The 27,332-nt window shown below is 43.4% G+C and overlaps 1 protein-coding gene across 2 annotated transcripts in view; it reads right to left on the bottom strand.

Annotated features, from left to right (window-relative positions):
• Positions 1 to 27,332, bottom strand: part of LAMA5 (laminin subunit alpha 5) — a 406,583-nt gene that overhangs the window by 119,510 nt on the left and 259,741 nt on the right. For both annotated transcript variants that reach the window (XM_033963610.1, XM_033963611.1), the window contains exons 38-47: positions 25,441 to 25,602; positions 18,627 to 18,731; positions 18,439 to 18,522; positions 11,988 to 12,218; positions 9,728 to 9,841; positions 8,530 to 8,657; positions 3,868 to 3,948; positions 2,451 to 2,665; positions 2,257 to 2,357; positions 121 to 301 (exon numbers count right to left, since the gene is read on the bottom strand). In XM_033963610.1, coding sequence (XP_033819501.1) covers positions 121 to 301; positions 2,257 to 2,357; positions 2,451 to 2,665; positions 3,868 to 3,948; positions 8,530 to 8,657; positions 9,728 to 9,841; positions 11,988 to 12,218; positions 18,439 to 18,522; positions 18,627 to 18,731; positions 25,441 to 25,602 — 1,402 coding nt within the window. The remainder of the gene's footprint in view (positions 1 to 120; positions 302 to 2,256; positions 2,358 to 2,450; positions 2,666 to 3,867; positions 3,949 to 8,529; positions 8,658 to 9,727; positions 9,842 to 11,987; positions 12,219 to 18,438; positions 18,523 to 18,626; positions 18,732 to 25,440; positions 25,603 to 27,332) is intronic.

Below are 27,332 nucleotides of genomic sequence, written 5' to 3'. Positions count from 1 at the left end.
AGCACACAAACACCATGTAAGGAAAGCACTATCCTTTTCTGACCAGCTCTTTGTCGTTTGTTTTTTTTTGTTTTTTTTGCAAAGCTGTTCATCTCCACTGAAATGTTCCAATTCACTCACTTTTACAGCCGTTGGCTCCAAAACCCCAGTACCCTGGTGCACACTGTTGGCAACGGAGGCCGTTAACACCGTGCTGGCATTCACACTGCCCGCTATGAGGATGACAGGTTGTACCCACAGAGGCTATGTCACAGTCGCACTTCTGACAGCCTGCACAGCCATCATAGTTGTAATATCCATTCTGGGGGGAGAAAGAGAAAGCGAGAATCAGTGCACAGTGCACCTACTGTACATACCCCCCATCTACCTGTACACGCCCTTCCCTATACCTCCTTCTACTCCATTTTTACCGTAACTTTACCTCCCTCCCCCCATCTTCCCTCTTGGGCTCATGTCAGTCAAGTCTATCTATCTTCCTCTCTTCCTATTTTAGATTTTATTTTAATCTATTACCGTATTAACTTGCTGTAAAGGTTTATTTAAAATTTGATTATATCGCTTATAGTACACTTTAAAACGGGGTACATTATTATAAAATAAGAATACATCTCAAATAATACAAGGACCAACATGATACAACAGGGAAAGGGGTTGAACTACAATAGTTATAGTAAAGAAGTGGACTAGGGAAGCACATAAAGGGTTGACAGGGGGAATCTCTGATGTCTCCTGAATTGTATACTTCTTTCAAAACAAGTATCATACATTTGATACCTAAAGCATCTTTAAATAAAAAAAGACTTTAAGCTGCTCTTAAAGCGATCGAGCTTTTGTTCTTCTCTTAGATAAGAGGGTAAAGTATTCCATAGCTGCGGAGCAAAAATTGTAAATATTTTGTTTCTTCGAGTATTAATAACTTTTAGGGAGGGAATTACAAGTAAATTGTGATCTGCAGATCATAAAGTTCTCAATGGTGTATATGGTATTAAGAGTATATCTAGGAATGCTGGTAGGTTTGATTGTCGTATTTTAAAACAAAGCAAGATTATTTTATAAGTAATCCGATGGGATATTGGCCACCAGTGGGCAGGGCCGGATTTTCCTATAGGCTAACTAGGCTTCAGCCTAGGGCCTCAAGATCAAGAGGGGCCTACATTCAAATTGTTAGCAAAATTAAAATTACACTATTCTAAAAACAGTGAACACTAAAACACTGAACCGAAAATAAGGAGAAATTCTACGCTTCGGGATCGTAACCAGCTCCGGCTGCAACGGGGCTCCGACTCGGCTTCTCCCTTTCTTTTCTCGCCCTGGGAGGAGGATCGGGGAGGGAAAGACGTCAGTCCGGAAACAGTTGGGCAAAGCCCAGCCCCGCGGGGAGAAAGGCAAAACGTGGATCCGTCAGGACAGGGCGGCTCAGACTGGCATCGGGGGGGTGGGGTGGGATGGGGGGTTTCAGTGGAAGGGGGATGGGAGGCAGGCAGGCTGGCATCGGAGGGGGAATGGGGGGGTTTAATGGAAGGCAGGCAGGCAGGATGTCATGGGGGAGGTGTTCAATGGAAGGGGGATGGGAGGCAGGCGGGCATCGGGGGGGGGGTGAGGTGAGGAAGGACGCACTGGGGGCACTATGGACATAGGAAGGGGCAATGTTGTGTGTTATGTTTGATTAGTTATTGTTACAAGTACTATATATGGTGCTGAGAATAAATGTCCTAATAAGTGTTCTCGACTTTTTTTTATTTATTATCCGTGTCACATTTTTTATAAAGGTTAGTACCAATAACAACATGTTTCATTTAACATATTGATATATATCACAGTAATGATGTATTTTATTATCTCTCATGTAATTTACAAACTTAAACATGGGAGGTGAAAGGGCCTCATAAGTGGAATAGCCTAGGGCCTCTTTTCATCTAAATCCGGCCCTGCCAGTGGGCATTCTGTAGAAGGGGTGTCACATGATCAAACCATCACTTGGGATAGATGGTATAACAAGAAATGAATAAACTTGGAAACAGAACGAAAATCTGGGATATGCAGTGAGGGGAAAAGGATTTTCTAAGCTAAAAATCAGCCTCAATCATCAACATCCCCAAATTTAGGGATAATTTGAGGAGAAACTTGAGCATGCCGAACAGCAGTGTACGTGCTCAAGCAAGCACTAAGGCCCTGATTCTATATATGATGCCAAATTTGTTAGGGGCCATTAGAGGCAGCAAAAACTAAGACGGGTTGAGTGAAGAATGATTGTACCTGACATGTGTCGCAGTGCTGACCTGTCGCTCCCTGCTTGCACAGACACTGCCCTGTCCGAGGATCACAGGACGCTGTGCCACACGGTGAACACTGGCATTCTGGAAGAAATGCATTCGGCAGTGGTTAGTATGAGAGGAAACCCTTAGGAAGCAATGGCACGGCAACCATGCAACTCTTCTGCTAAAACTTACTTGTGCAGTTTTTAGCCCATATGGCATCTCCATAGTAGCCTGGAGCGCAGATTTCACAGTGGGCTCCGGCTGTGTTAAACATGCACCCATTACAAACGCCAGTCAGGGAATCACAGTCACTGAAGAGCAGGTTGGAATCGGTGTTCCCATTGCAGTTGCAGGGCTGACAGGAACTGCCAATCACCAAAGGGTTGCCATAATAACCCGGTGCACAACTGCATTAAAAAAAAAACCAAACCCAACCAAATAGACTTGAAAATGATTTTAATTTAAACATTTATATTCTGCTAAACTTAAAAGTTCTAAGCAGATTACAAAGAAAAATCCCCCTCAAATAGACAATATCAAATTAAAATACAAGAAGATCAAAAATTATAACAAATAATTACAATATAATAAAATAATAATTCCCTTTTCCTAATATAACATCAGGTTCCAAAAAATTCCAGCGACCCATGCCAGAAACAATATACTACAAGATAACGTTTCTCAAGCTGTGTGCCATAGCACTTTGGGATGCCACAGCAAACTCACTGGGGTGCCACAGAGGAAGACACAAACTTGCTGTCAGTCTGGCACTCCACCTCCCTTCCCCACACTGCAATTTACAATCTTCGGGGTCGCCAACAGCTTAAACATACAGTCTTCAATGACCTGGAAGCTTTCCCTCTGCTACAGTGTCTTGCCTTTGCGGGGACAGGAAGTTGAAGAAGAGAGGAATGATTAGGGGCCGCTGAAGGAAATATGCTTAAGATGCTGGCGGCCCAAAGATCACAAGCTGCAGTGTACAGAAGACAGAGAGAGGTACTGGATCCCATGGGGGGAGGGGTAGAAGAGAGAAATGCTGCACCTGATTGGGAAGAAGAGGTAAATGAGAAAACTACCACATTGGGGGCAGGGTAGAGAAGGAAGGAGACAGATGCCAGACCAGGGAAGGGAAGGTAGAGTAGGAGAGAAAGAAGGCAGACTACAAGGAAGGTAAAGGAAAGAGATAGATTGGGGGTGTGGAAGGGAAAGAAGGAAGGGAAGGAGAGAAGAGAAACCATGGTGAGGGACAAGGAAGGGAGGGAGGGACAGGAAGGAGAGAGAGACCAGATTGTGGGGGGTGGGAACAGTTAGGTATTTCTTTTAACTTAGGGGAGCTGTGAAAAATTACTGAAAAACTAAAGGTGCCTGAACTGAAAAAGTTTGGGAACCACTGTTATAAGATGTACCACTAATTAGATATTTTGTAAAATACCAGGTTTTTAAATGATGTTGAAATTCCAAATAACTAGTAATTTCCCTTATATCCTTAGGGAGTGAGTTCCACAGTTACAGGCCCTTATTAATTAGGGATAGCCCCTGTAAAGGTGGAATCTGCTGGGATTTTGTTCCTAGAAATGAAAAACTATGTTAAAAGCATGTTTACTATTACCGTTCACAGCTGGGTCCTGCATAGCCTGGCATACAGAGGCACTGTGTGGTCAGACCTTTGTGTACACATCCAACGGCAAAACTGAAATACAGAGACCAGTGTTTAGTCCAGGAACATTTCTCTTGGGTTCACAGAACATTTTTTATCCAAGGAACATGAAAAAAGACCCCCCCCCCCCCAAACAAACCAAACTTCTAGGGGTGGCTAAACTAGCCAGAGAGGCCAAAGGGAGAGGTTGAGCATTGTGGTGGGAAGAAGGGAAAGGATGTAATATCTGAAATATCACATCATACATTAAGAACATAAGAACATTAGAAAAGCCTTCACCGGATCAGACCGAGGTCCATCCACTCCGGTGATCCACACACGCGGCGGCCCATTTAGGTACTCCTGATTGGAGACCCAATATACCATAGCCCTCAATACGATTTGCAAGAAGGTGTGCATCCAACTTGCGCTTGAATCCCAGAACAGTAATCTCTGTCACAACATCCTCCGGGAGAGCATTCCAAATTCCCAGTACACGCTGTGTGAAAAAGAACTTCCTGACATTCGTCCTGAACCTGCTACCACTCAGTTTCAGTCTGTGACCTCTTGTCCGTGTCACCTCCGAAAAAGTTAGTAATGATTCTTCTTGATCTATTTTATCAAATCCCTTTATTAATTTAAAAGTCTCTATTAAATCCCCTCTCAGTCTTCTCTGAGTCTGTCATGTTGAGCAGATTAGATGGACTATACAGTCTTTATCTGCTGTCCTCGACTATGTTATGACAAAAAAAAACAACCCATCAGACTGGTTCTAACAAAGCTATTAACAGGTAAAGTATCAAGCAAAAAGAGGAGCAGCCATCAAATTGAAACCAATGCTTTTGCCTGTAGATTTTCGCTCAGTTGTTCCAAGCTTTGCTGTTGACTCGACTCGATTACTGCAATTTACTTTTCTTGGGACTAACAAAGAAAACATGTAAACCTTTGCAGCTTCTAATGAATTCAGCTGCTAAGACTAGTAATGGCCACTTCTAGGATTGCCCATATTATTCCAGTTCTAAAATCTTTACACTGGTTACCTATTCAGCAGCGGATATGTTAGAAAGTATTGTCAGTTGTTCACCAAATATTGTATTCCTCTGCTCCCACTTGTTTTCACAACGTGTGGGAAGTTTATCGACCTGTAAGAAGCTTGAGATCTGCTGGGAGAATGTTACTAACAAGTCTAAAGGAAGATAGGCCTCGTTATGTGAAATCTAAAATATCTATCTTTTCCATTGCTGGTAAAAACCTCTGGAATTCCACCCCAGGAACAATGAGATTTTGTAAAGATCGTACGTCATTTAAGATATTATTAAAAACACAACTATTCGCAGATGCCTTTCTCTAAACTCAGCGGGCTTTGCCTTATCTAGATTTCAGTAAATTTTGGTACTAAGGAAAATTGGAAAGATTAACCCGCTCCGTTTACGAACGCGTAGCGCGGGTTTTAGCGCCGGCAGTGGTGGTAACTTCTCCGATGCGCATAGAATTCCTAAGAACGTTGGAGCAGTTACTGCCACTGCCGGTGCTAAAATCCACACTACGTGTTCGTAAAAAGAGGGGTAAGTTAAGTCAATTGTAGTATTTCATGATGTTTTGTCTATGTTTACAATTTGTGTATGTATGACACCGCTTAGATTCAAGCAGTTTATAAATAAAAAATTTTTTTTAATTCAATTTTCTATACTGTTCTCCCAGGAGAGCGCAGAAAGATTTACATTAATTTAGTCAGGTACTCAAGCATTTTTCCCTGTCTGTCCTGGAGGGCTCACAATCTATCTGATTTACCTGGGGTAATGGGGGGGGGGGATTAAGTGACTTGCCCAGGGTCACAAGGAGCAGTGTGGGTTTGAACCCACAACCCTAGGGTGCTGAGACGCTTTAACCACTGCGCCACACTCTCCCCTAAATAAATTCTAAAATAAACATTTAGGAACAATATATAGTAATGTAAACAGACACTATTTATATTGATTAAGTATTTATAGTTTTCTTAGGAGGCGTAATTTTGAAAGATTTGTCCTGCTGGAAATTGCACAGCATCCTAAAGGAGACATAGAAGGGAAAGTCCACGTAGGTACTCATTTTGAAAAAACTGTCACACTTTCCCTGTGCATCTTTGCAGCTCCCTTAAATATCATGTACGTCCTGAGAATGGTGTTCTATTCCTCTGGCTGGTATCAAGTTTCAAGTTTATTAAAAATTTGATATACTACCTTATCATTTATTTCAAGGTGGTTATACATTTTAAAATAGGGTAAAAACAGATAATATAATTTAACATAACTTTAACAAAATAAACATACACGACTAGACAAAACAATAACATACACGACTGGATAAACCGGTACGAGTGGAAAAAAGGGGAGAACTACAATGATTAAAGAAAAGTAAGATATAAAGGTATAAACAAAAGGGTAGGGTTAAAAACAAATAAGTCCAATACAAGCTCCTAAAACTCTGTGGGGTATCTCTTTAAAAATGTGCTTGCAGGCCCTTAAGGGGGGCAGGAAAGGGATTGGGACTTATATACCGCCTTTTCATAGTTTTCTAACCATACTCAAAGTGATTTTTATACAGGTAGAAAACTGGAACGCTCTTCCGGAGGCTGTTATAGGGGAAAACACCCTCCAGGGATTCAAGACAAAGTTAGACAAGTTCCTGCTGAACCAGAACGTATGCAGGTAGGACTAGTCTCAGATAGGGCACTGGTCTTTGACCTAAGGGCTGCCGCGTGAGCGGACTGCTGGGCACGATGGACCACCGGTCTGACCCAGCAGCGGCAATTCTTATGTGACTTGTGTGACTTGTCAAAGGTCACAGGGAGGAGTGTGGGGTTTGAACTCACAACCTCCGGGTACTGAGGCTGTAGCTCTAACCACTATACCACACTCTCCTACATAACATATTTAAGTTACCTCATAAATGTTTAGCTTACACTTTGACTACTTTTTATCTTGTATATTATCATACATCGTGATCTAATTTTCATCCAGCCTACAATTTTCCTTTGGGATTGTGGATACACAAGTAACTTTTACAGATCAAGTATTGTCTGCTATAAAGAAAGGTTTCCACATTCTGAGATCGCTTACTATCAGAGGGTTGTTCGAAAATAAAGATTTCCATACTTTAATTCATGCGTTCTTTGTATCAAGATTGGATTACTGTAACATTGTCTATGCAGGTTTATCAAAATTTAACTTAAGGCGATTGCAAACTTTACAGAATGCGGCACTTAAGTTGTTAGGGCATAAAACCAAATATGATAGAGTCACTCCTCTTTTTACAATACCATTGCTTACCGGTTGTGTATAAAGTTAGGTTCAAGGGATTGCTCTTAACACATAAGGCATTACATACTTGTGAACCCTGTTACTTACAATCACTGACTATTCCCTATACGCCACGTCGGACATTAAGATCTTTACAAGACAATAGGTTAGGCATTCCATCAATATATAGAACAAATAAACGCAATAAAGCATTTTTCTATCTCGCTCCTAGTCAGTGGAATCTACTTCCACATGACATTTGTACTGAAATGAATCATAAGACGTTTTAAAAAAATTACTTAAAATGTATTTTTTTTTCAAGAGGCATTTGGTGTCAATGCTACTCCAGATGAACATATTCATTAATTTGAAGGATAAATAGGCAATTGACCTATTTTGGTTTTGTGAGACTGGATATGAGTATATCTTGGATATGAATGATTTTAGGTCTTTTCTATCCACAATGGCGTTCCTTTTTATTTTCATTTATAGATGAAATTTATTTTATTTTTAACATGCATTTGTACTTTTATGTTGCCCGCTGAGAAACTTGTGAAAGATTTAGCGGAATATCAAATTTAAATAAACAAATTGTGGGGGGTCAGGTGCTCTTTGCAAGTTTCGTCTGGTTCATAGACATAATCGCGGAAGCCAAAGGTGCGCGCCGACAACTGAGCGCAAGACAGAGGCGCGCGCCGAAGAAAATTACTGTTTTTAGGGACTCCGACGGGGGGTTTTGTTGGGAAGCCCCCCACTTTACTTAATACAGATTGCGGCGGCGTTGTGGGGGGTTTGGGGGGTTGTAACCCCCCACATTTTACTGGAAACTTAACTTTTTCTCTAAAAACAGGGAAAAAGTGAAGTTTTCAGTAAAATGTGGAGGGTTACAACCCCCCAAATCCCCCAAAACGCCCCCACAACGCGGCGCGATCTGTATTAAGTAAAGTGGGGGGGTTCCCCCCCACGCCCCCCCCGTCGGAGCCCCTAAAAACAGTAATTTTCTTTGGCGCGTGCCTCCGCACTGCGCTAAATTGTCTGCACGCCTTTGTCCCGGCGTGCTTTTGACCTGACACCGTTTCGTGCTTGTGCCGGTTCATCTATTTTCTTATGTTACCATGTGTTCCACATGTACATGTCTACTTCCCTGCAACGGTAGATTTAAAAAAAATTTTACAGAAAAGAAATGGGGGCACAATCCTGCATGACAGCAACATGTGCCCTGATGCTGGAAAAAACTGAAAGGCTTCACCAGATTTTTGCATATTCCCACTGGATGCCGTATGAATATCCTCCTCCTCTTCCCACCTCCTGTCAAGAGAGCGACAAATTCTCAGCCCTCTGACAAGGAAACACTTACTTATTAGAGGTCACGGACAGCGGGCAGGGACATCCCACACAGTGCAGTGGCTTCTCTGCTGTGACGTTTCCAACAAAGCCTTCTTTACACCTCTCGCAGTGGTCTCCTTCTGTGTTATACTGGCAATTCTGAGGTATGAAGGTAATAACAGAAATATGGAATGAGTCTGTTTCAAGACTGGGATCACGACAGGGAGCAGCACAAAAACTGTCTGGATATTTTCAGACATGATTTGGGTTAGGAAGTTAATCAGAGAGAAAAAGGACCCTAATCAAAGTGATGAATTAATCTCTTTTCGACTGGGTGAGTTTCAAGACTGAATAACACTGAGCAAGGACCACAAACAAAACATCCCAAGCCTGAATATTGCTCCCAGATTGGGGCCTTTAAAAAAGTACAAAATCAGACCAGCACCACTTCTGATTCTTGGTTCTCTAGGGATATGTGGCCAGTAACCACCTGCCGGAGGGGTAAGCCAGATGGCTGATTTTGGGTGGGCCTAAGCCCATGCTGGGTAGAAATGGAATTCATCCCCTCCCTCCCCGCGGATCCACACTCTGATTCTGCTTGCCTGCTGCCTGCTAACCCAAAATATTAAATACCTGAGTTGACAGGGATGCAACAAACCCCACCAGCCTCCTCAGGCAACCAGCGCTCTTCCAAACGGCGCCAGCAGCACTTGCCTCAAGCTGATGTCACTGCCAGCATGCCACGCATGCTCACTGCTTACATATGCACGAAAACTGAGCATGTGCAGAGAGGAAAGTGTCAGCATCAGATTGAGGCGAGTGCTGCTGGCTGCCATTTGGAAGACTGCTGGCTGCCCGAGGAGGAGGAAATCTTCAGATGGAGGGGTTTAGGGATCCCCACCAGCCACAGCAAGAGTGCCATAATTTTGGGTGGGCCTGAATCTAAATCAGGTGGGCCCTGGCTCACACATGGTTACATCATTGCCTATAACTCTTCCCTAACAGATCCTAACTGGTTTTCTGTCACTGTGGCAGGAAAAGGATTAAACACAGCTTCAATTCCTTTAATACTTAATAAACATTTGCAAGTTTCATGAACAGGCAGTGAGCTGCCAGACCTCTATCTACCATGTCACGCCAATATCTTATTTGTTTTAATGAAGCAGCTCTCTCCCCCATCTCAAACTGCCCTGTACCACAACAGAGAGGCAGTGGACCTGTTTACTTACCACGCATACACCCGAGCCTGGGAGGCACTGGTCCGAGTAGCCACTGCAGTTACACGGGACGCACTTTCCCAAGAAAAGTCCCTTAGTGTCTCGGTAGTAACCTGGTGCACATTCCTGATAAACAAATCCCCACCCCACAAAAAAAGGCAACAGGAAACATGAATGAAGAAAACAAACATCTCAAGTCCTACAGCTTAAGAACTTCAGCACTCCAGGCTGATCCTGAAACTCAAAATGGAGACTACACACAATCCTGCAGAAGATTCATAAGATTTCTATAGTGCTTTATAAATAAATGTACATGGTTACAAGCTTCTTATCCAAGAGAGCTTACAATGTATGATAAGGCACAAAGGTCTGGATTCTCAAAATGGCGTCTTTCGGAAGGTAACTAAGTTAAGTGTTTTAATTGACCATTAATGGTGCAGTAATTGACTGCGCTGTTAAAAACTAATTTTTTTTTTTTTTTTAAAGTATGTGCCACAAGGCACCTACAAAAAAAAGATGCCTGAATTGCATCTACGCAGACATTTACTGGTGCCAGACATCAAAAGATGTATCTTTATGGGCAGGGTTGACATTTAGCACCACTAAGCATGATTCTACACCACAGACAGGCACCAGAAATGTAGGCCTGTAAAACCCTGGCCTACATTCTGGCGCTTATCTTTGACATGGATCGCGATTCTCAAAACGGTGCCATAGTTTGAGTGAAGTGCGAACCATGCCATTTTGAGAATCCAGGCCAAAGAGGCTGAATGATTTGCTCATGGCTGCACCAACTGCTGAGGAGGGGGTTCAGTTTTTCTGAATTCCCAAACAAGGCTTTCTGCCATTAAAAATGTAAATTGAAATCCACTTGTACAGCTCCCCCTCCCAATTCGCAGTTTCCCCACTTGCAAATTCAGTTATTCGCAATTTTTTTTGCCCCTTGCTTTTTAATGGAGAAACGTTGCCCCGGACATCCCCCAGACCTGACCTGGTGGTCTAGCGGTGACGCGAGGCAGGAACGATCTTCCTATGCTCCTGCCCCGTGCAGAGTCGTCATCAAAATGGCTGCCGTGAGTTCCCGTTGTAGTCTCGAGCCATTTTGATGACGGCTCTGCACGGAGCAGGAGCATAGGAAGATCACTCCTGCCCTGCGTCACCGCTAGACCACCAGGTCAGGTCGGGGACGCAGGAGGGAAGCGGGGTTACAATAAGGCACAAAGGTCTGGATTCTGAAAATGGCATCATTCGGAAGGTAACTGAGTTAAGTGTTTTTAATTGGCCATTAATGGTGCAGTAATTGACTGCGCTGTTAAAAACTAATTTTTTTTTTTAAAAAGTATGTGCCACAAGGCACCTACAAAAAAAAGGTGCCTGAATTGCATCTACGCAGACATTTACTGGTGCTAGACATCAAAAGATGCATCTTTATGGGCAGGTTGACATTTAGCACCACTAAGCATGATTCTACACCAAGACCCAGCCCAGGCAAGAGGCGGGAGCTTGCTTTCACTCTCACAACCAGCAGAAGGGGTAAGGAGCGTGTTTGAGAGGAAGGGCAGGCGGATGCCGCTTTCAGCACGGGGGTGCGATGCGGTTCTCGCGGGGGGGGGGGGTTGCGATGCCGGTTCGGGGGGTACGATGCCGGTTAGAGCGGGGGGGAGGGGGTGATGAAGCAGCGCTGGTAGCCTCGGGTGGGGGGGTTGGTGGAACGAATCAAAGCGAGTTTCCATTCATTCCTATGGGGAAACTCCTTTGATATACGAGTAACTTGATTTACGAGCATGCTTCTGGAACGAATTATGCTCCTAAACCAAGGTTCCACTGTATTTTGTTTATGTAATTCACTCCTTCTCCTGGGAAAAGATATCAATTTAACCCACGGTGTTCACGACTACAAAACAAATCTTATTTCAAGAGGGATACCTTTTACCTCAGTTCTGAGAAGGAGGGGGTTACATTAGCCAAACAGAGCCACCCACAACCTTTTTGTATGAAAAATTTGGTCATGGTTTAAAATTGTACACAAAAGGAACAAACTCAGTGCCAGCCCATTCTAAAAGTGCATACAAAGGACAAAAAACCAGGCTCATATTGAGCAATGTGCTGGGACTTATGAACGTATCATGAAATTAATTACATTTCTTATCAGAAAAGCCATGGAAGAAATTTAGGATGAAACGTGTGTGATCAGCCCCTATAACCTAAGCTCCCCTTTGGCCACTGGGCGTCTCACTGCTTTCCTGCACCCTCTTCTTCCTCCTTCCCATACCTGGCAGGAATCCCCTCGGTAGTTTGCTGGACACATGCAGAGTTCCACGTTGCTGGCCTTGAGGCCCAGGCCAGACTCTGTTGCAACCTCCAGAAGCACAAGGTGCAGAGACACAGATGACGACGACTGGGCATTCAGAGCTCGGATCTGCAGCTGCTCCAGCCGGGCCAGAACCATCATCAGCTCTTCCCGAGACACAGGATTGTGCGTCTGCGTGTGTTTGAAGTTCCCCTGAGCAGGAGAGATCACGTTCAAGTCATCTGCGTGGAAAGTGACCATCGTGGAAGCTGTTTACAAGCAGCCATAAGAACATAAGAATAGCCTTGCTGGGGTCAGACCACTATTCCCCCTACATGGAGGCCAATCCAAGTCACAAGTAGTAGCAGCAGAGTTTATAAGGCAGGTGCCAGTCAGAAAGCCAAGCTGTCAAAAGTGCAATGGAGCAAATTTTTTCACTGTGTCCAAAATGGGGGTCAGAGATACTTAGTTTAACACTTCCTCTCCAATTGCTTTGGAAGCAAGTTTATATGGATAATTTGTATATACTCGAATGTAAGACATTTTTGGGCCAAAGAAATGGCCCAAAAATGGGGGTTTCGTTTTATATTCAGGTCAGCACCTACCCGACCCCCTCCCGGACTTGTTGCAGGCCTCCGCCGGCCTGCCGTATAACCTGGTAGACTGGGACAGGAAGGATCCTTTCCGTCTCCTGTCCCAGCCAACTTTCACAATTTTTTAACCTCCCTCCCGCTTCCCCCCCGCGCTCCTTTTTAAATCCCTGGTGGTCCAGCGGTATATCGGGCATCTCACTCCTGCTCCACACTGAGCCCCTTTGAATGGCTGCTATGAGTTCTTGCGGTTCAGCGGTGTACCAGGCAGCAGTGAGCTTTTTGCGCTCCTGCCCGACGCTGTGCTGCTCGCTGAATTGCTGCCACCGGTTTTCGCGGGACTCGTGAGAACTGGTGGCAGCCATTCAGGGAGCGGCTCAGAGTCGGGCGGGAGTGCAAAAATGGTCATTCGTGCCCGGTACACCACTGGACTCCAAGAATTCACAGCAGCCATTCATAGGGGCTCAGCAGGGGCAGGAGTGTGGAAAGCTCGCTCCTGCCTGGTACACCCCTGGACCACCAGGGATTCACAAAGGTACACGGGGGGAAGTGGGAGGGAGATAAAAAAATTGTCAGAGTCAGCCAGGACAGGAGACGGGAGGGATCCCTCCTGTCGTGGCCTACCATTGGACTACCAAGTCATACAGCAGGCTTGGTGGTGGCCTGCAGGACATCGGGAAAGAGGGGGGACAGGGTACAGGGCAGGGAGATGGGACAGGGTGGAGAGCCTGGCAGGAAGTGAGGAGGGCTGGGTGTAGATTCTGGTAGGGCAGGTAAGTCAATCTTTTTCCCTCCTTTTTTGGGGGGAAAAAGGGTACCTCGACTTATATTCAGATCATCTTACATTCCGAGTATATACGATAATCTGTTTTTGTCTCGCCTATCTTAAGTAGTATACCCAGTCAAAAAATACATATATAAAACAATATAGTTCAGGGATCTCAAAGCCCCTCCTTGAGGGCCGCAATCCAGTCGGGTTTTCAGGATTTCCCCAATGAATATGCATTGAAAGCAGGGCAGGCACATAGATCTCATGCATATTCATTGGGGAAAACCCGACTGGATTGCGGCCCTCAAGGAGGGACTTTGAGACCCCTGATATAGTTCATACAATATGGCACACAAGGATTGTCCAGAAAAACCTAAAGTTGGAAAAACTGTGTGAATTGAAGTTTTTCCCATAAATTTGATTGAGCTTGATGAGAAAATAATAAAAAAAAAATTAAAAAAAATTAAAGCCCATCGTATTTATTTATTTCGTTTTCTAGCCCATTTTCCTCAAAGAGCTCAGAACAGGTTATAGGTTAAACATACATAATATACAGTTTTTGTTGTTCTTTTTTTAATTCTTTATTGATTTTCTAAACTTCAGAAGTGCAATACACAAATATATATCATATAATAAGTTAATAAACGCACATTCAACTTACAAATATGCATAATCAACCATTTTATCTCACCCCCCCCCACCCAATGATTATTCAATAAAATACAGAAACGTAGGGCTCCTTTTACAGAGCCGCGCTAGCGGTTTTAGCACATGCACTGGATTAGTGCACGCTATAGCGCGCGCTAGCCAAAAATCTACCACCTGCTCAAAAGGAGGCGGTAGCGGCTAGCGCACGCAGCAATTTAGCGTGCGCTATTCTGTGTGTTAAGGCCCTAGCGCAGCTTTGTAAAAGGAGCCCATAGACTATTCAGATTAAAAATATCCTCCCACCCCAGGTGGACATACTCAAAAGTCAAATTAGGACAGAAATAGCCCCCCCCCCACCCACCCTTTCCTGGATGTGTACGAAAATAAACCAAAACTGACTTATAATCAAAGACCTACTATAGTCAGGGCAGGATTAACCAATAGGCCAAGTAGGCACGTGCCTAGGGCCCGAAATGGTCAGGGGGATCCAATGAAGAAGAGCATCAACATTGTTTTTTCCAAACAGCGATGGGCCCCTCCAGCATCGATCGGCAATGCGGGCCCCCCCCCAGATCGGCAACACGGGCCCCCCCCAATAAGCAATGCAGCCCCCCCATTGACGGAAAGTAAGACAAGCAAGCAACGCAGATAAGAAAGGCAACGGGAACTGTAATTTTGCAAGTGGTGCTGCTTGCCCAAAGCTTCCCTCTGATGTAGCTTCCTGTTTCCGCCTGGGCACATGGTGGGCAGGGCGGGGCAGGGGGCCCAGTGTACTTGTGTGCCTAGGGGCCCTGACTATAGTGAGGCAACATATGATGTCGATGGCCCCCAAACCAGCTTAAATAAATTATTGTGCCCCAAACTATCGGCATTCATTTTTTCATATCTTTAGCTAGAGCACAATTTTGCCCACCAGAAAGGAAAATTTAGGCGGTCATAGTTCTTCAAATTTCAGGTTATACAGTTAACAGGTTACGATTTGTACTAGATTTGCCATAATTACAGTACAAGTTTATGACACAAGTTTTCATCCTAACGGCACATACTAGGGGTTTAATACTAATATACATAATATACAGTGTACAGGTTAAATTTGCCATAGTTATAGTGCAGGTTTTTTACAATATAGGCAGTCCTCAGTTAAGAACAAGTTCCGTTTTTTAAACCGTTCTTAAGTTGAATTTGTATGTAACTCGGATCCTGTACAGTATACAATCTATACAAACATTAAAGAAACAGTCCTCAAAACAAAGTATTGTAATTTAAATAGAAAGAAAAGATAGGAGGCTTATATTTACTTTTGTTCTTCAAGTTCATCCTTCCCACAATTCCCTCTCCACCACCACATCTAACATTTCTCCCTCTCATCTCTCTTTCCCATGCAATTGTACCTTATGCCTCTCTCACCACCATGTCCAATATTTCTTTCTCCCTCCCTATGTCCAACAATTCACCACCTTCATTTCCGCATGTGCACCATATTTCTTTCCCTCTCACTCAGATACCCATGTCCAACAATTCTCCTTTTCTATTCTCTCCCCATGTCAGCATCTCTTTCCCTCACTCCCTCCACTCTTCCATCCCAAGTTCATGCTCCCCTCCCTCCCTCCATTCTGTCCCAAGTTCATGCTCCCTCCCTCCCTTCTTCCTTCCATCTGTTGTCCAAAGTTTGTGCTCCCTCCCTTCCTTCTGTGTCCCAATGCACCCCTGCCTCTTCCTTCCTGTGCCAACACGCCCCTTCTTTCTCCTTTCCTGTCCCAACGCATCCATCCTCCTCCCTTCTGTTTTCAACATGTCCCTCGTCATCTTTCCCTCCATTCTGCATCCCACATTTGTGCCTCCTGTGGGTGTTTACCTCCTCTGGCTGGCTCCCTTCTCCTAGTCACACTTCTCTTTGCAAAGCCACAGCCGCTGGTTCACAGATGCAGCTCACGGCTGACCCGGAAGCCTTCCCTCTGACGTGAGGGAATTTGGAGATGCAAATCTCTCATAAGAGCCCTAGAAGACACGTTGCATCTGAACAACAATGCCAAATAAAGGGATAAATGAACCTTCATTATCTGCACTTTACTGTGGAAAATAACAGAAATTTAACACACTTCCTTAATAGCTAAACATGTACACTTTAGTGTAGCCATCTACTCATGGCATTCCAAACACTCAAGCATTCAGGGTTAGACTCTACACAGTGGCGTAGTGAGGGGTAGGAGGCCCCCAGGTTGGTGGCACCCTCCTTGCTCCTTCCATGCCAACCCCATGCACCCTCCCCACAATACTTGTGTCCTCCCTTCCCACCCCCGCACCTCTTCAAATCTTTGCCAGCACAAGCAACTTCGGCCTGTTTGTGCTGGCTTTCCCTCTGACGTCACATCCTGGCCCTGTGACCCGGAAGTGATTTCAGAGCGAGCCAGCGCAAGCAAGAGGCTAGAGTAGTTGCTTGCATTGGCGAAGATTTTAAAGAGGTATAGGGGTGCGGGGAAGGGAGGGTACTAGCGTGGCATTGGGGGGGATGTGCCAGCACCCCCACCAAGATGGCACTTGGGGCAGTCCGCCCTTACTATGCCACTGGTTCTATAAGAGCCACAGAAAGTTAGGAATTGGGTTTTAAGTGGCACAATAATTGGTCACACCATTAAAAAACAATTAAACTCTCGCTAAAAAAAAAAAATAGCCACCACTACGTGGCCTCCAGGACCAGCATCTAGGTCCCTGGCAGCTAGTGGCGTATAGTGATATTGAAGCCCAGAACTGGGTGTGGTTAGGGATGGCACCAGACTTCAGCATCACTATGCGCCGCTGGCCACAATACAAGAGGGACCCTAGAAATGTAGGCCTGTAAAACCCTGGCCTATGTTTCTGGCACCTACTGTCCTTGGGAACTGCGATTCTGGAAGTGGCGCTTGTCGGTGATTGACCCGTGGCAGGCATCCACTTTGTAGGTACTACTTACAGAATCAGGGCCTCAACGAATTCTTGAGATAGTCAGGATAAAGTCTGTGATGCTGTTCAACTCCTTGCAATGTGAGGCCTTGTTGTAAGGAGCTGAATAGCCTCAAACTGCAAGGAGTTGAACAACATCGCAGGCTTTATCCTGACTATCTCAAGAAGACATTGAATACTTAGGGGCTTGGAACGCCATTGATAGATGACTACACCAAAGTGTATGTGTTTAGCTATTAATAAAGTATGTTAAATTTCTGTTATTTTCTACAATAAAGTGCAGATTTTGGAAGTTCATTTAATAAAATACTGCTAGGTTTTTTTGCATAAAATGTCTTATCATTATTTGATGAAAGGAGAATATTTTCCAATTCTTTTGAGGTCGAAACACTGTATTAGTGGGGTTCTAAGGAACCTGACCCCACTTGTTATAATAAGCATATTGGAGACGCTACTGTTATTTCTGTACTGATTTATTGTTCTTTTTCAATAAAGCAGACCTGACATAAAGGGGCATAATAAGGGGTCTTTTACTAAGGCACACTAGCTGATTTAGCATGCACTAAATGCTAACATGTCCTTAGAATATAATGGGCACATTAGGATTTAGCGCACGCTAAATCGGCTAGCATGCCTTAGTAAAAGACCCCCTTAATTGGCAAAGCCATTAAAAATTAATTAATTGTTTAAAAAACCAGCGTCTTCAGCGTCTAAGGAGATGCCTTAGAACACCTAAGGTTGAAGTAGGCATGGCTAACATAGGCGTTCTTAGGCTCCTTTGTAGATGCAATTCACATCAAACATAGGCCTATGTTTGAGGTAGCCGCAGTCCTTCAAATGGCGCTGTTATGTGATTGACACGCAATTGGCGGCCATTTTTTAGGTGTCATTTGTAGAATATGGCCTACAATGTCTTTTTATCAATGCATCACTGCTGAGTGTGAAACCATAAAAGTTATAGCTAAAAAAAATGAAACATTTGTTCCATTAAGCAAAAATAATAGCAAATTTTAAGAAAAACTGACCTTTATGTAATCAGTGGTTTTGAGGAACCCCAGGATAGGCTTTAAACAACTAAAAAAAATCTATTTTCTGATCAAGCTCAATAAAATTCATGGGAAAAATGCCAATTTGCACTGTTTTTCCAACTTTAGGCTTTTCTGGACAACCCTAAATTGGCACACCACAATCCACAATCACTATCAATGAAACTATGTAGTAAAAGCCAGGAGACCCTCTGACACTTTTACTGCTGAATATTAATTTATATTTTGTTTTCTAGCAAGAACCCTTCTCTGGAGTTCACCCTGATGAGCAATGCAGCCATCCCCAATCTCAAGCAACCAGCCAGATCATTCCAGCACTTCTTACCATATACAGTTTCCCTATCGGTGTGGGCCATAGGAGTATAACATCCAGCTAAAGGCCATGAGATGACTCCCGAGTATTGAAGCAATGTTATAACAAGATTGACCTCATTACTGACCTCCACTAGTTGGACCTGACCTTGGTGGTGGTCTCCAGGAGCAGGGTATGCACTCTCTAGGAAAGCAATGCTCATCTGGTTTCCCTGGAAGGGATGATATAGAGAGATTCCGGTTATTGTCAAGAGTGGCCTGACCAATGTTTTCCCGTCAAAACTGGAGAGCAAAGGCATTGTATTTTACGTTGTACCTTCAAGATGACATCAGGACGTGACTCCACAGGAATGAATGTGGCATCCCCTCTAATGGCTTTAGAGTGCAGATGGTACCTCAGGAACCCACCATAGGAAGAAACCTAATAGTGAGAGCAAAGAGCTCAATCAGGAACCGACAATACACTGCTACACCCCCACCACCACACACATAGTCTGGCATTTTAGTATTTTGTAAAGAATGTTCATAGGAATCCACTGATATGATTAGCAATGGGGGATAGCAGAAGGGACATAAAATTCCATTCATACAGCCTTCTTCCTTCTTTTTCCTAAAATATTTATTTATTGGGAATTATAAACCACTTTTATGAAGAGATTCACCCAGGGCAGTGTACAACAGATATAATTCAGTAAAAAAAACTTACAATTTTGTTAACAGTAGTAAAAAGACCAAATAAACAAAAATACAACGAATGAGATTAAGTCAAACTCAATAAATTGAAACTTAATAACAGGACTACCATGAAACTGTATACTAACACCAGACAACCTAACTCAGCTGTCCTGAACCTCCCAAAAAAATCAGCATAAAGAAGGTCAAATGACAATTGAGTGCCTGTATACGGTAGGTGCCTGTTTTCCTGTGTAGGATAGAGCTGGCATGGGCAACTAAATGCCAAGGATACCGGTAACTTCTAGTATTCTACAAGTTACATTTATGCCCCAAATATATTATTCGCATTCAGCTGAATAGTGGTTTAAATGCGAATATGAATAAATCTAGGGCTTTGCTATGCTAAATCTTACTGAAATAAACACTTGATCTTTGATTTCATAAGAACATAAGAATTGTCATACTGGGACAGACCGAAGGTCCATCAAGGTCAGCATCCTGTTCCAACAGTGGCCAACCCAAGTCCCAAGTCCCAGGCAGAAACCCAAAGAGTTGCAACATTCCAGAGCTCAGATTGTGATGTCATAATGCCTCATTCCACCAATGCCTAAGAGCCAGCCTTACCAGTGATGTCTCAATGGCTTGATTGATCAATACTTGGTTCACATAAGAACATAAGAGCTGCTATACTGGAACAGACCAAAGGTCCATCAAGACCAGCATCCTGTTTCCAACAGTGGCCAACCCAGGTCCCAAGTACCTAGCTAAATCCCAAGTAATAAAACAGATTTTATGCTGCTTATCCTAGGAATAAGCAGTGAATTTCCCCAAGTCATCTCAATAATGGCCTTCTCTTTTAGGAAATATTCAAAACCGCTAAGCTGATTTCACCATCTTCTCCGGCAACGAATTCCAGAGCTTCATTACACATTGTGCGAAGAAATATTTTCTCCGGTTTGTTGTAAATCTACTACTTAGTAGCTTCATCGCATACCCCCTAGTCCAGTGGTCTCAAACTTGCGGCCCGGGGGCCACATGCGGCCCGCCCGGTACTATTTTGAGGCCCTCGGTATCTTACCATTGTTCTGGAACATAGTCCGTCTCACTGCTGTAACCTCATACAAGCACTTTCCTGCATCTGTATGTGATTGTGAGGTGGAGTGGAGAGGACAATCACTTAGACATAGGAAAGTGCTTGCGTGGTTACAGCAGTGAGGTGGGCAACATTCCAGAACATGCAGAAAGTGAAAAACTATCTAAACTTCACTTTCTGCATGTTGCGCTGCTTTCAGCTGTGTATAGCTGAAATTATCAAAAGCAATTAAGGAAAGATTTATAAACTATAACGAGTTTTACCTCATGCAAAGTTGTCATTTCTTTAATAAGACATTAAGTTTTTTTTTTTTGCGGCCCTCCAAGTACCTACAAATCCAAAATGTGGCCCTGCAAAGGGTTTGAGTTTGAGACCGCTGCCCTAGTCCTAGTATTTTTGGAAAGAGTGAACAAGCGATTCACATCTACCCTTTCCACGCCACTCAGTATTTTATAGGCCTCTATCATATCACCCCCTGAGCCATCTCTTATAAAGCTGAAGGGCCCTAGCCAATTTAGCCTTTCCTCATATGGAAGTCATCCCATTTCATTTATCATTTTTGTTACCCTTCTCCATACCTTTTCTAATTCCACTATATCTTTTTTGAGATATATCGAGCAGAATTGCTTTTTAAAATATTTGTTATGCTAAAGCTCAATGCTTTTAATTCGTATTCAGTTGAATAATATTTTTCATTATTTGTATTTGGCCAAATAATAAAATATACTATTTGGTACAACTTTAATGTGGGAGTGCCACCCCCTCTCTGCCTACGTGTACAGTTACCTGTAAAATACAAGGTTAAATCAAAAAGAAAGGCAAAATACATTTAACTCATTTAATAGAAGTAACTGAGAGCAACTAACATATCACTTTTCTACATAGTCCCCATACAAGATGACACATTTGTTATATTATTCAACTAGCTTCTGCATTCCTGCAGAGAAGTTTTTCAGCTGCTCCTGAAACCAGGTGAGCAAAGCTTCCTTTACTTCATCATGCTTTGTCTTTTGCTCTCTGTGTCGTAGTGATGCACCCATATCTCATTGCCGGGGACAATTCTCTCCAGAATACTCGGAATTTCTTCATACCATCTCAGAACTAGGTCGCAACCTTCACACGCTGTTGCTTGTAAGGTATGTCAGAGATTTGGGGTGGGGGGGGCATCCGGTGGCAGGAGGGAGTGGGCATTCCTCCTGCCATTTTTTTTGCATTTGGGGAGACGGTGACTTGGGGGGGGGGGGTGTTTGTCGGGGGTCATTGTGGAGGGCCGTTAGCAGCGGTGGGTGACTATTTTTTCTTTTTTTTTTTATGGGACCCAGATATTTTGAGTATATAACACACACCAAATATCTGTGCCATTGAAAAAATATGAAAAAAAACCAACAACCCAGGCAGACCTATCGGTAACACAGTTACCCAAAAACAAAGACCATGGATCTCTTTTTCAAAAAATCCTATCCAAGCAGAATGATCTTAGTGTATATAGGGCTAAAGGATATTATTTAATTTATTTATCGTTGTTTAAAATTAGTCACAAATGTGCTTTAAAATTTATTTTATCTTTTATAATCAAATTCAACTACTCTATGTATATCATTTTTGCAAAAACTTTCAATTAATCACAAAACCCTCAAACAATAACCTAGGAGGATGGTATATCATATGATATAAACAGATTTCAGTGCATAGGATCTCCCTTAACTATGTTATCCCAGGTCCATATTCTGTTTAGTGTTAGTTAATCATTTATACTGAAGCCTCCTTCCCTTCCCTTAATTACTATCTTTATTTTAGTTTATTTTGCTGAAAAAGTAATAAATTAATAAGACTCCTCAATTAATATAGTCCAATATCATGATTCATTAATTCATTACTATAGTTTTTATCAATTAATTGTATAACATAAGAATCTTTAAAATATATATCAACAACACTTGTCTTTAACAGCCTGTTGGTGTATTTCCTCATCGAATCATCGGAAGTGCAACATATAACAAAAACATAACATAAAAATTTATTTCTAAACCGCAGTTACCGTAAAGTTCAATGCGGTTTACAAAAAGATTAGCTACTAAACAAAATTCAGAACGATGGATACATTAATGTTAAGAATCAAAAAAACTTAAGAGAACAAGAATGTCTTAAGTTGTTTCCTATAATGAAGATAAGAAACCGATGAGGAAAAGAGCCGCTTAAAATCTTTGTCCCATAATACAATCTGGAAAGAGTGTGTTTTATCATGATATCTTTTATACCTACAAACCTTGAATGGTGGAAAAACAAAGAAGGCTTTAGCGGTACGAGAATGAGGTGTAGAAGAATAACAAAACAAGTCTGTCATGTAGGAAGGGACCAGACCCATCAATACCTTAAAATAAAGACATCCCAATTTAAAAAGAATTCTACCCTATAGAGCAGTGGTCTCAAACTCAAACCCTTTGTGGGGCCACATTTTGGATTTGTAGGTACTTTGAGGGCCGCAGAAAAAATAGTTAATGTCTTATTAAAGAAATTACAATTTTGCATGAGGTTAAACTCTTTATAGTTTATAAAACTTTCCTTTAACAGTTAAAAGGAAAGATATATAAACTATAAAGAGTTTTACCTCATGCAAAATTGTCATTTCTTTAATAAGACATTAACTATTTTTTCTGCAGCCTTCCAAGTACTCTATTTTTTCTGCAGCCCTCACATTTAAAGTTTAATATCTTTTCTTTCTCAAAACTGGCACATTTCAATCACTAAATTAAAAATAAAATCATTTTCCTACCTTTGTTTGGTAATTTCATCAGTCTCTGAACTGAACAGTCCCTGAACTGGTTGCACTTTATTCTTTTGACTGTGCATCCAATATTTCTTCCCTTCTTTCAGCCTCCTGTATGCTTCCTCGCCTCCAGACCTCATTCCCTCCCCCAACTTTTTCTTTCTTTCTCTATGTCTGTCTTTCTCTGATTCCGTGTCCCATTTTTTGCTTTGTTTCTGGCTTGCTATCCCCCCCCTTCTTTCTTTCTTCCTTCCTTCCTGCCCTCCCCCATGCCACCGCCGCCGGGGAATAGGCTGCTGACGCTGCTGCCATCGGGAACAGGCCGAGATCTCCCTCCTTCTCTTCTCCACAGGCCGACCAACTCTCGCCTCCCGACGTCAATTCTAACGTCGGAAAGGACGTTCTGGGCAGCCGGGCAGCGATTGGCTAGCCAGAACGTCCTCTCGACGTCAGAATTGATGTCGGCGGCGAGAATTGGTCGGCCCCGAAGAGAAGCAGGGAGATCAAATAACACGGTGCCGGCCTGAGAAGGGAAGGGAAGCAGGTTGGGCACCACTGCTCTAGACGAGCCGCACTCTAGGGAGAACAGTGAACCGCCCCCCCCCCCTTGGTACGCCACTGGAGCAGCAGTGTGTCTGGCTGGCTCTTCCGTGGATAGCGCAAGGAGCCGCCAACCTGCGGCTTTGAACGGAACGAGCCGGCCAGACACGCTACTGCTCCAAAAGGAAGATAATGATCCAGTCCAGACCGCGGGCCGCAAATAAAATCTGGAGAGCCACATGCCCACGGGCCGCGTGTTTGAGACCGCTGCTATAGAGGCAACCAGTGCAAGAAGCTGGTGCCATCTTCCTTACCACGGTTGACCCTGTCCGCAGCAATGTATAAGCAAAAACTGCCAAATGATAAAGGGGATGGAACTCCTCTTGTATGAGGAAAGACTAAAACAGTTAGGGCTCTTCAGCTTGGAAAAGAGAGGGCTGAGGAGAGATATGATTGAAGTCCACAAAATCCTGAGTGGAGTACAACAGGTACAAGTGGATCAATTTTTCACTCCGTCAAAAATTACAAAGACTAGGGGACACTCGATGAAGTTACAGGGAAATACTTTTAAAACCAGTAGGAGGAAATTTTTTTCCACTCAGAGAATAGTTAAGCTCTGGAATATGTTGCCAGAGGATGTGGTAAGAATGGATAGTGTAGCTGGTTTTAAGAAAGGTTTGGACAAGTTCCTGGAGGAAAAGTCCATAGTCTGTTATTGAGAAAGACATGGGGAAAGCCACTGCTTGCCCTGTATTGGTAGCATGGAATATTGCTACACCTTGGGTTTTGGCCAAGTACTAGTGAGAACGGACTACTGGGCTTGATGGATCATTGGTCTGACCCAGTAAGGCTATTCTTATGTTCTTAAGTGTACTGGGGCAGTATACGCTTGCGACATATCAGGTCAGAAAACACACAGTATGAGGGCACTTCACAATGAAGTACTCGAGATATTAGCTTTAAAAAGCTGATGAGGTGCAGAGCTCTGTGACTTTGCTGCCGTTCTACTTTGAAATGCAATTTATTTTTACTCTTTTGAATTTTATATTTTGTAAACGTCTACGTGGTACATCAAATAAATGTGAAATTTGAAGTGTTCTCTTCACTGTAGCTCAAATAAAAGGAAGCATTCATGGGCAGAGTAATGAATACAATGGGCACATTTGAATTTTCAATCCTACTTGTGTTTTTAACTTTTAGATGAATGTCAAATTTGACACTGTATTTGAATCTTACAATCTTCCATCTGCAAAAGCCAAGAAGGACATGGCGGTACTTGAGGGAGTCCAGAGAAGAGCAACTAAGCTAATAAAGGGTATGGAGGACCTCTTATATACTGACAGACTGAAAAGGCTGGGGCTTTTCTCCCTGGAAAAGCAGAGACTTAGAGGAGACATGATAGAAACCTTCAAGATCATGAAGGGCATAGAAAAAATAGACAGGGACAGATTTTTCAAATTAAGGGGATCAACAAGTACAAGGGGGCACTCAGAGAAATTGAAAGGGGGAAGGTTTAGAACAAATGCCAGGAAGTTATTTTTCACCCAGAGGGTGGTGGATACATGGAACGCACTACCAGAGGATGTGATAAGCAGGAGCACGCTACAGGGCTTCAAAGAAGGTTTGGATAGGTACCTGGAAGACCAAGGGATTGAGGGGTATAGATAGGAGTAGAGGTAGGTTATAGGGATAGGATTAGAGACAGTACAGAATTAGTCAGGGACACTATTCAGGCAACTAGGCCTGATGGGCCGCCGCGGGAGCGGACCGCTGAGCGAGATGGACCTCTGGTCTGACTCGGCGGAGGCAACTTCTTATGTTCTTATGCAAAGTCCAGCAGTATGTTTACACCCAGAAACCTCATACACAGTTTTCAAAAGGGAAACAGGGCATTAGCTGCTCTTTGGAAATCAACTTCCAAAATTTGCAGGAAAAAGCATACAGATAGATTCCTCATAATGAGTGCTTCCTCACATGAAGTCTTAGAGGGGTGCTTCCTCACATGAAGCACTCTTCTATGACTACAAACAGGCCTGCTTCTCAGCTTGGTCATACCCGATCCCCAAGATAGGAGTTGGGGGCATGCCAGTACAACTCCTGGTACACATCAGGAACGTCTCGAAGATCTGCTTCAACCCGATTTTCCTCTGGAATGAAGGAGAGCAAGATCTCCTGTCGGTCCGTACTCAGCAACACCCAACCAGACATATCCATAAACTGGGAAAAGAGGAAAAGAAAGCATGGATTAAAGGGAATTTTTGAAAATATTTCTACACTTAACACAGTACTTTAAATACATATCAGACAAACAGGTTTATAGAAACCTCTTTCTATGTGTAAAGTTTCATGCAAAGCCTATATGTGTGTAACTTTACCAAGAAGAGTGGAGGCAGGAAAGGATTAGCGGCTGACCAAATTTTACCCCCTCTTGTACTCAGGTACACTATGCTTTTTAGCACGCGCTAAACCACAGGTGTCAAAGTCGGTCCTCGAGGGCCGGAATCCAGTTGGGTTTTCAGGATTTCCCCAATGAATATGCATGAGATCTATGTGCATGCACTGCTTTCAATGCATATTCATTGGGGAAATCCTGAAAACCCGACTGGATTACGGCCCTCGAGGAGGGACTTTGACACCCCTGCGCTAAACGCTAACGCGTGCATGTTATCCTATGGACACGTTAGCAGTTAGTGCACGCGTTGATTTAGCGTGCGCTAAATGCGTGCTAAAACGCTTAGCGCACCTTAGTAAAAGGAGGCCTTAGTTTTGGCACCAAAACGGGCCCAAATTCCGTATATGGTCTTGTTTCAGTTTGGGGCAAAAATGCCTATACTTTTTCAGCTGAAAACTGAAATTTACTCTGCACTCATAGCGTGTTCTCACTCTTCCCTCCCCCCCTCCCAAAAAGTAGCGGGCTTTGTTCCCTCTTCCTTAAATAAAAGTGGCACTCTTGTCCGCTCTCTCTCCTCTGAACAATGGTAGCCCCCCCCCACCCAGGTCTACCTTTGAGTCCCTGGTGGCCTATTGGCTAGTGGGGGCAAGAGTGATCACCAATTGTTCCTGCCCATGCCAGCTCCAGTCTCAAAATGGCTGAAGGTTTCAGCAGCCATTTTTAGGGCAGAGAAGGAAGGGGCAGAAGCGACTAGGGCTTGCTCCTGTCCTGACTAGCCACTAAACCACCAGGGACTCAAAGGTAGACCCAAAGGGGACTCCTTATGTTTGGGGGAAAAGGAGGAGGTGGCGGCGGCAGTGCTACCTTTGTTCAGAGGGAGTAGGGAGGAGGAGGCTGCTATGGCTTGGAGGTGGGACCAGTTTCGATTTCAGCCATACATTCAGTTTCACCCAAAACAGAAAAAAACGATTTGCCTCTATTTCACATGCTTTTGAAATGACATTTGTAGGTGCACAAACTAACCCAGCTGATGTTAACGTGAGCACACAGATTCCCCGGGGTCCTTTTCAAATTCCTTGAAGCCCTCATAAGAAAAAGTATGCACGTGCTTTTGATGGATGTGCACCTTTACAAAATTACCCTTTATATCCCCAGAGTACCCAGCATGAGGAGAACAGGAGGGTTCCCTAGGAGAGATTCAGGACACCACTAGGTTCCAGTACAGCATGGCACTGGGCAGCAGACAGGGCTCAGCAGCAGGAAATAGAGAGTCTAAAGAGGGTCCAAAATGACTCATATGATGCTAGAACACAGGGATTTGGTTTTCTGTTGCTTTTATATTATGTCTGATTTTATTGTAACTTGTCTAGATTTGGGACGGAGCAGCAATGAGAGCGAGAAATAGAGCTGTAACAAATATCATATATGAATACCAAACACAAATAATGGGCTCTGAGCTTTAATAACGCAAAATAAATAAACATACATATCAAATAATAAAAGAAGCAACTTGAAATCAGAGATCAAATGTTTATTTCAGCAGGATTTAGTTCCG

Source organism: Geotrypetes seraphini, chromosome 11 (assembly GCF_902459505.1).
Source record: "Geotrypetes seraphini chromosome 11, aGeoSer1.1, whole genome shotgun sequence".
Lineage (NCBI taxonomy): Eukaryota > Metazoa > Chordata > Amphibia > Gymnophiona > Dermophiidae > Geotrypetes > Geotrypetes seraphini.
This window is presented reverse-complemented; position numbering and strand designations above follow the sequence as displayed.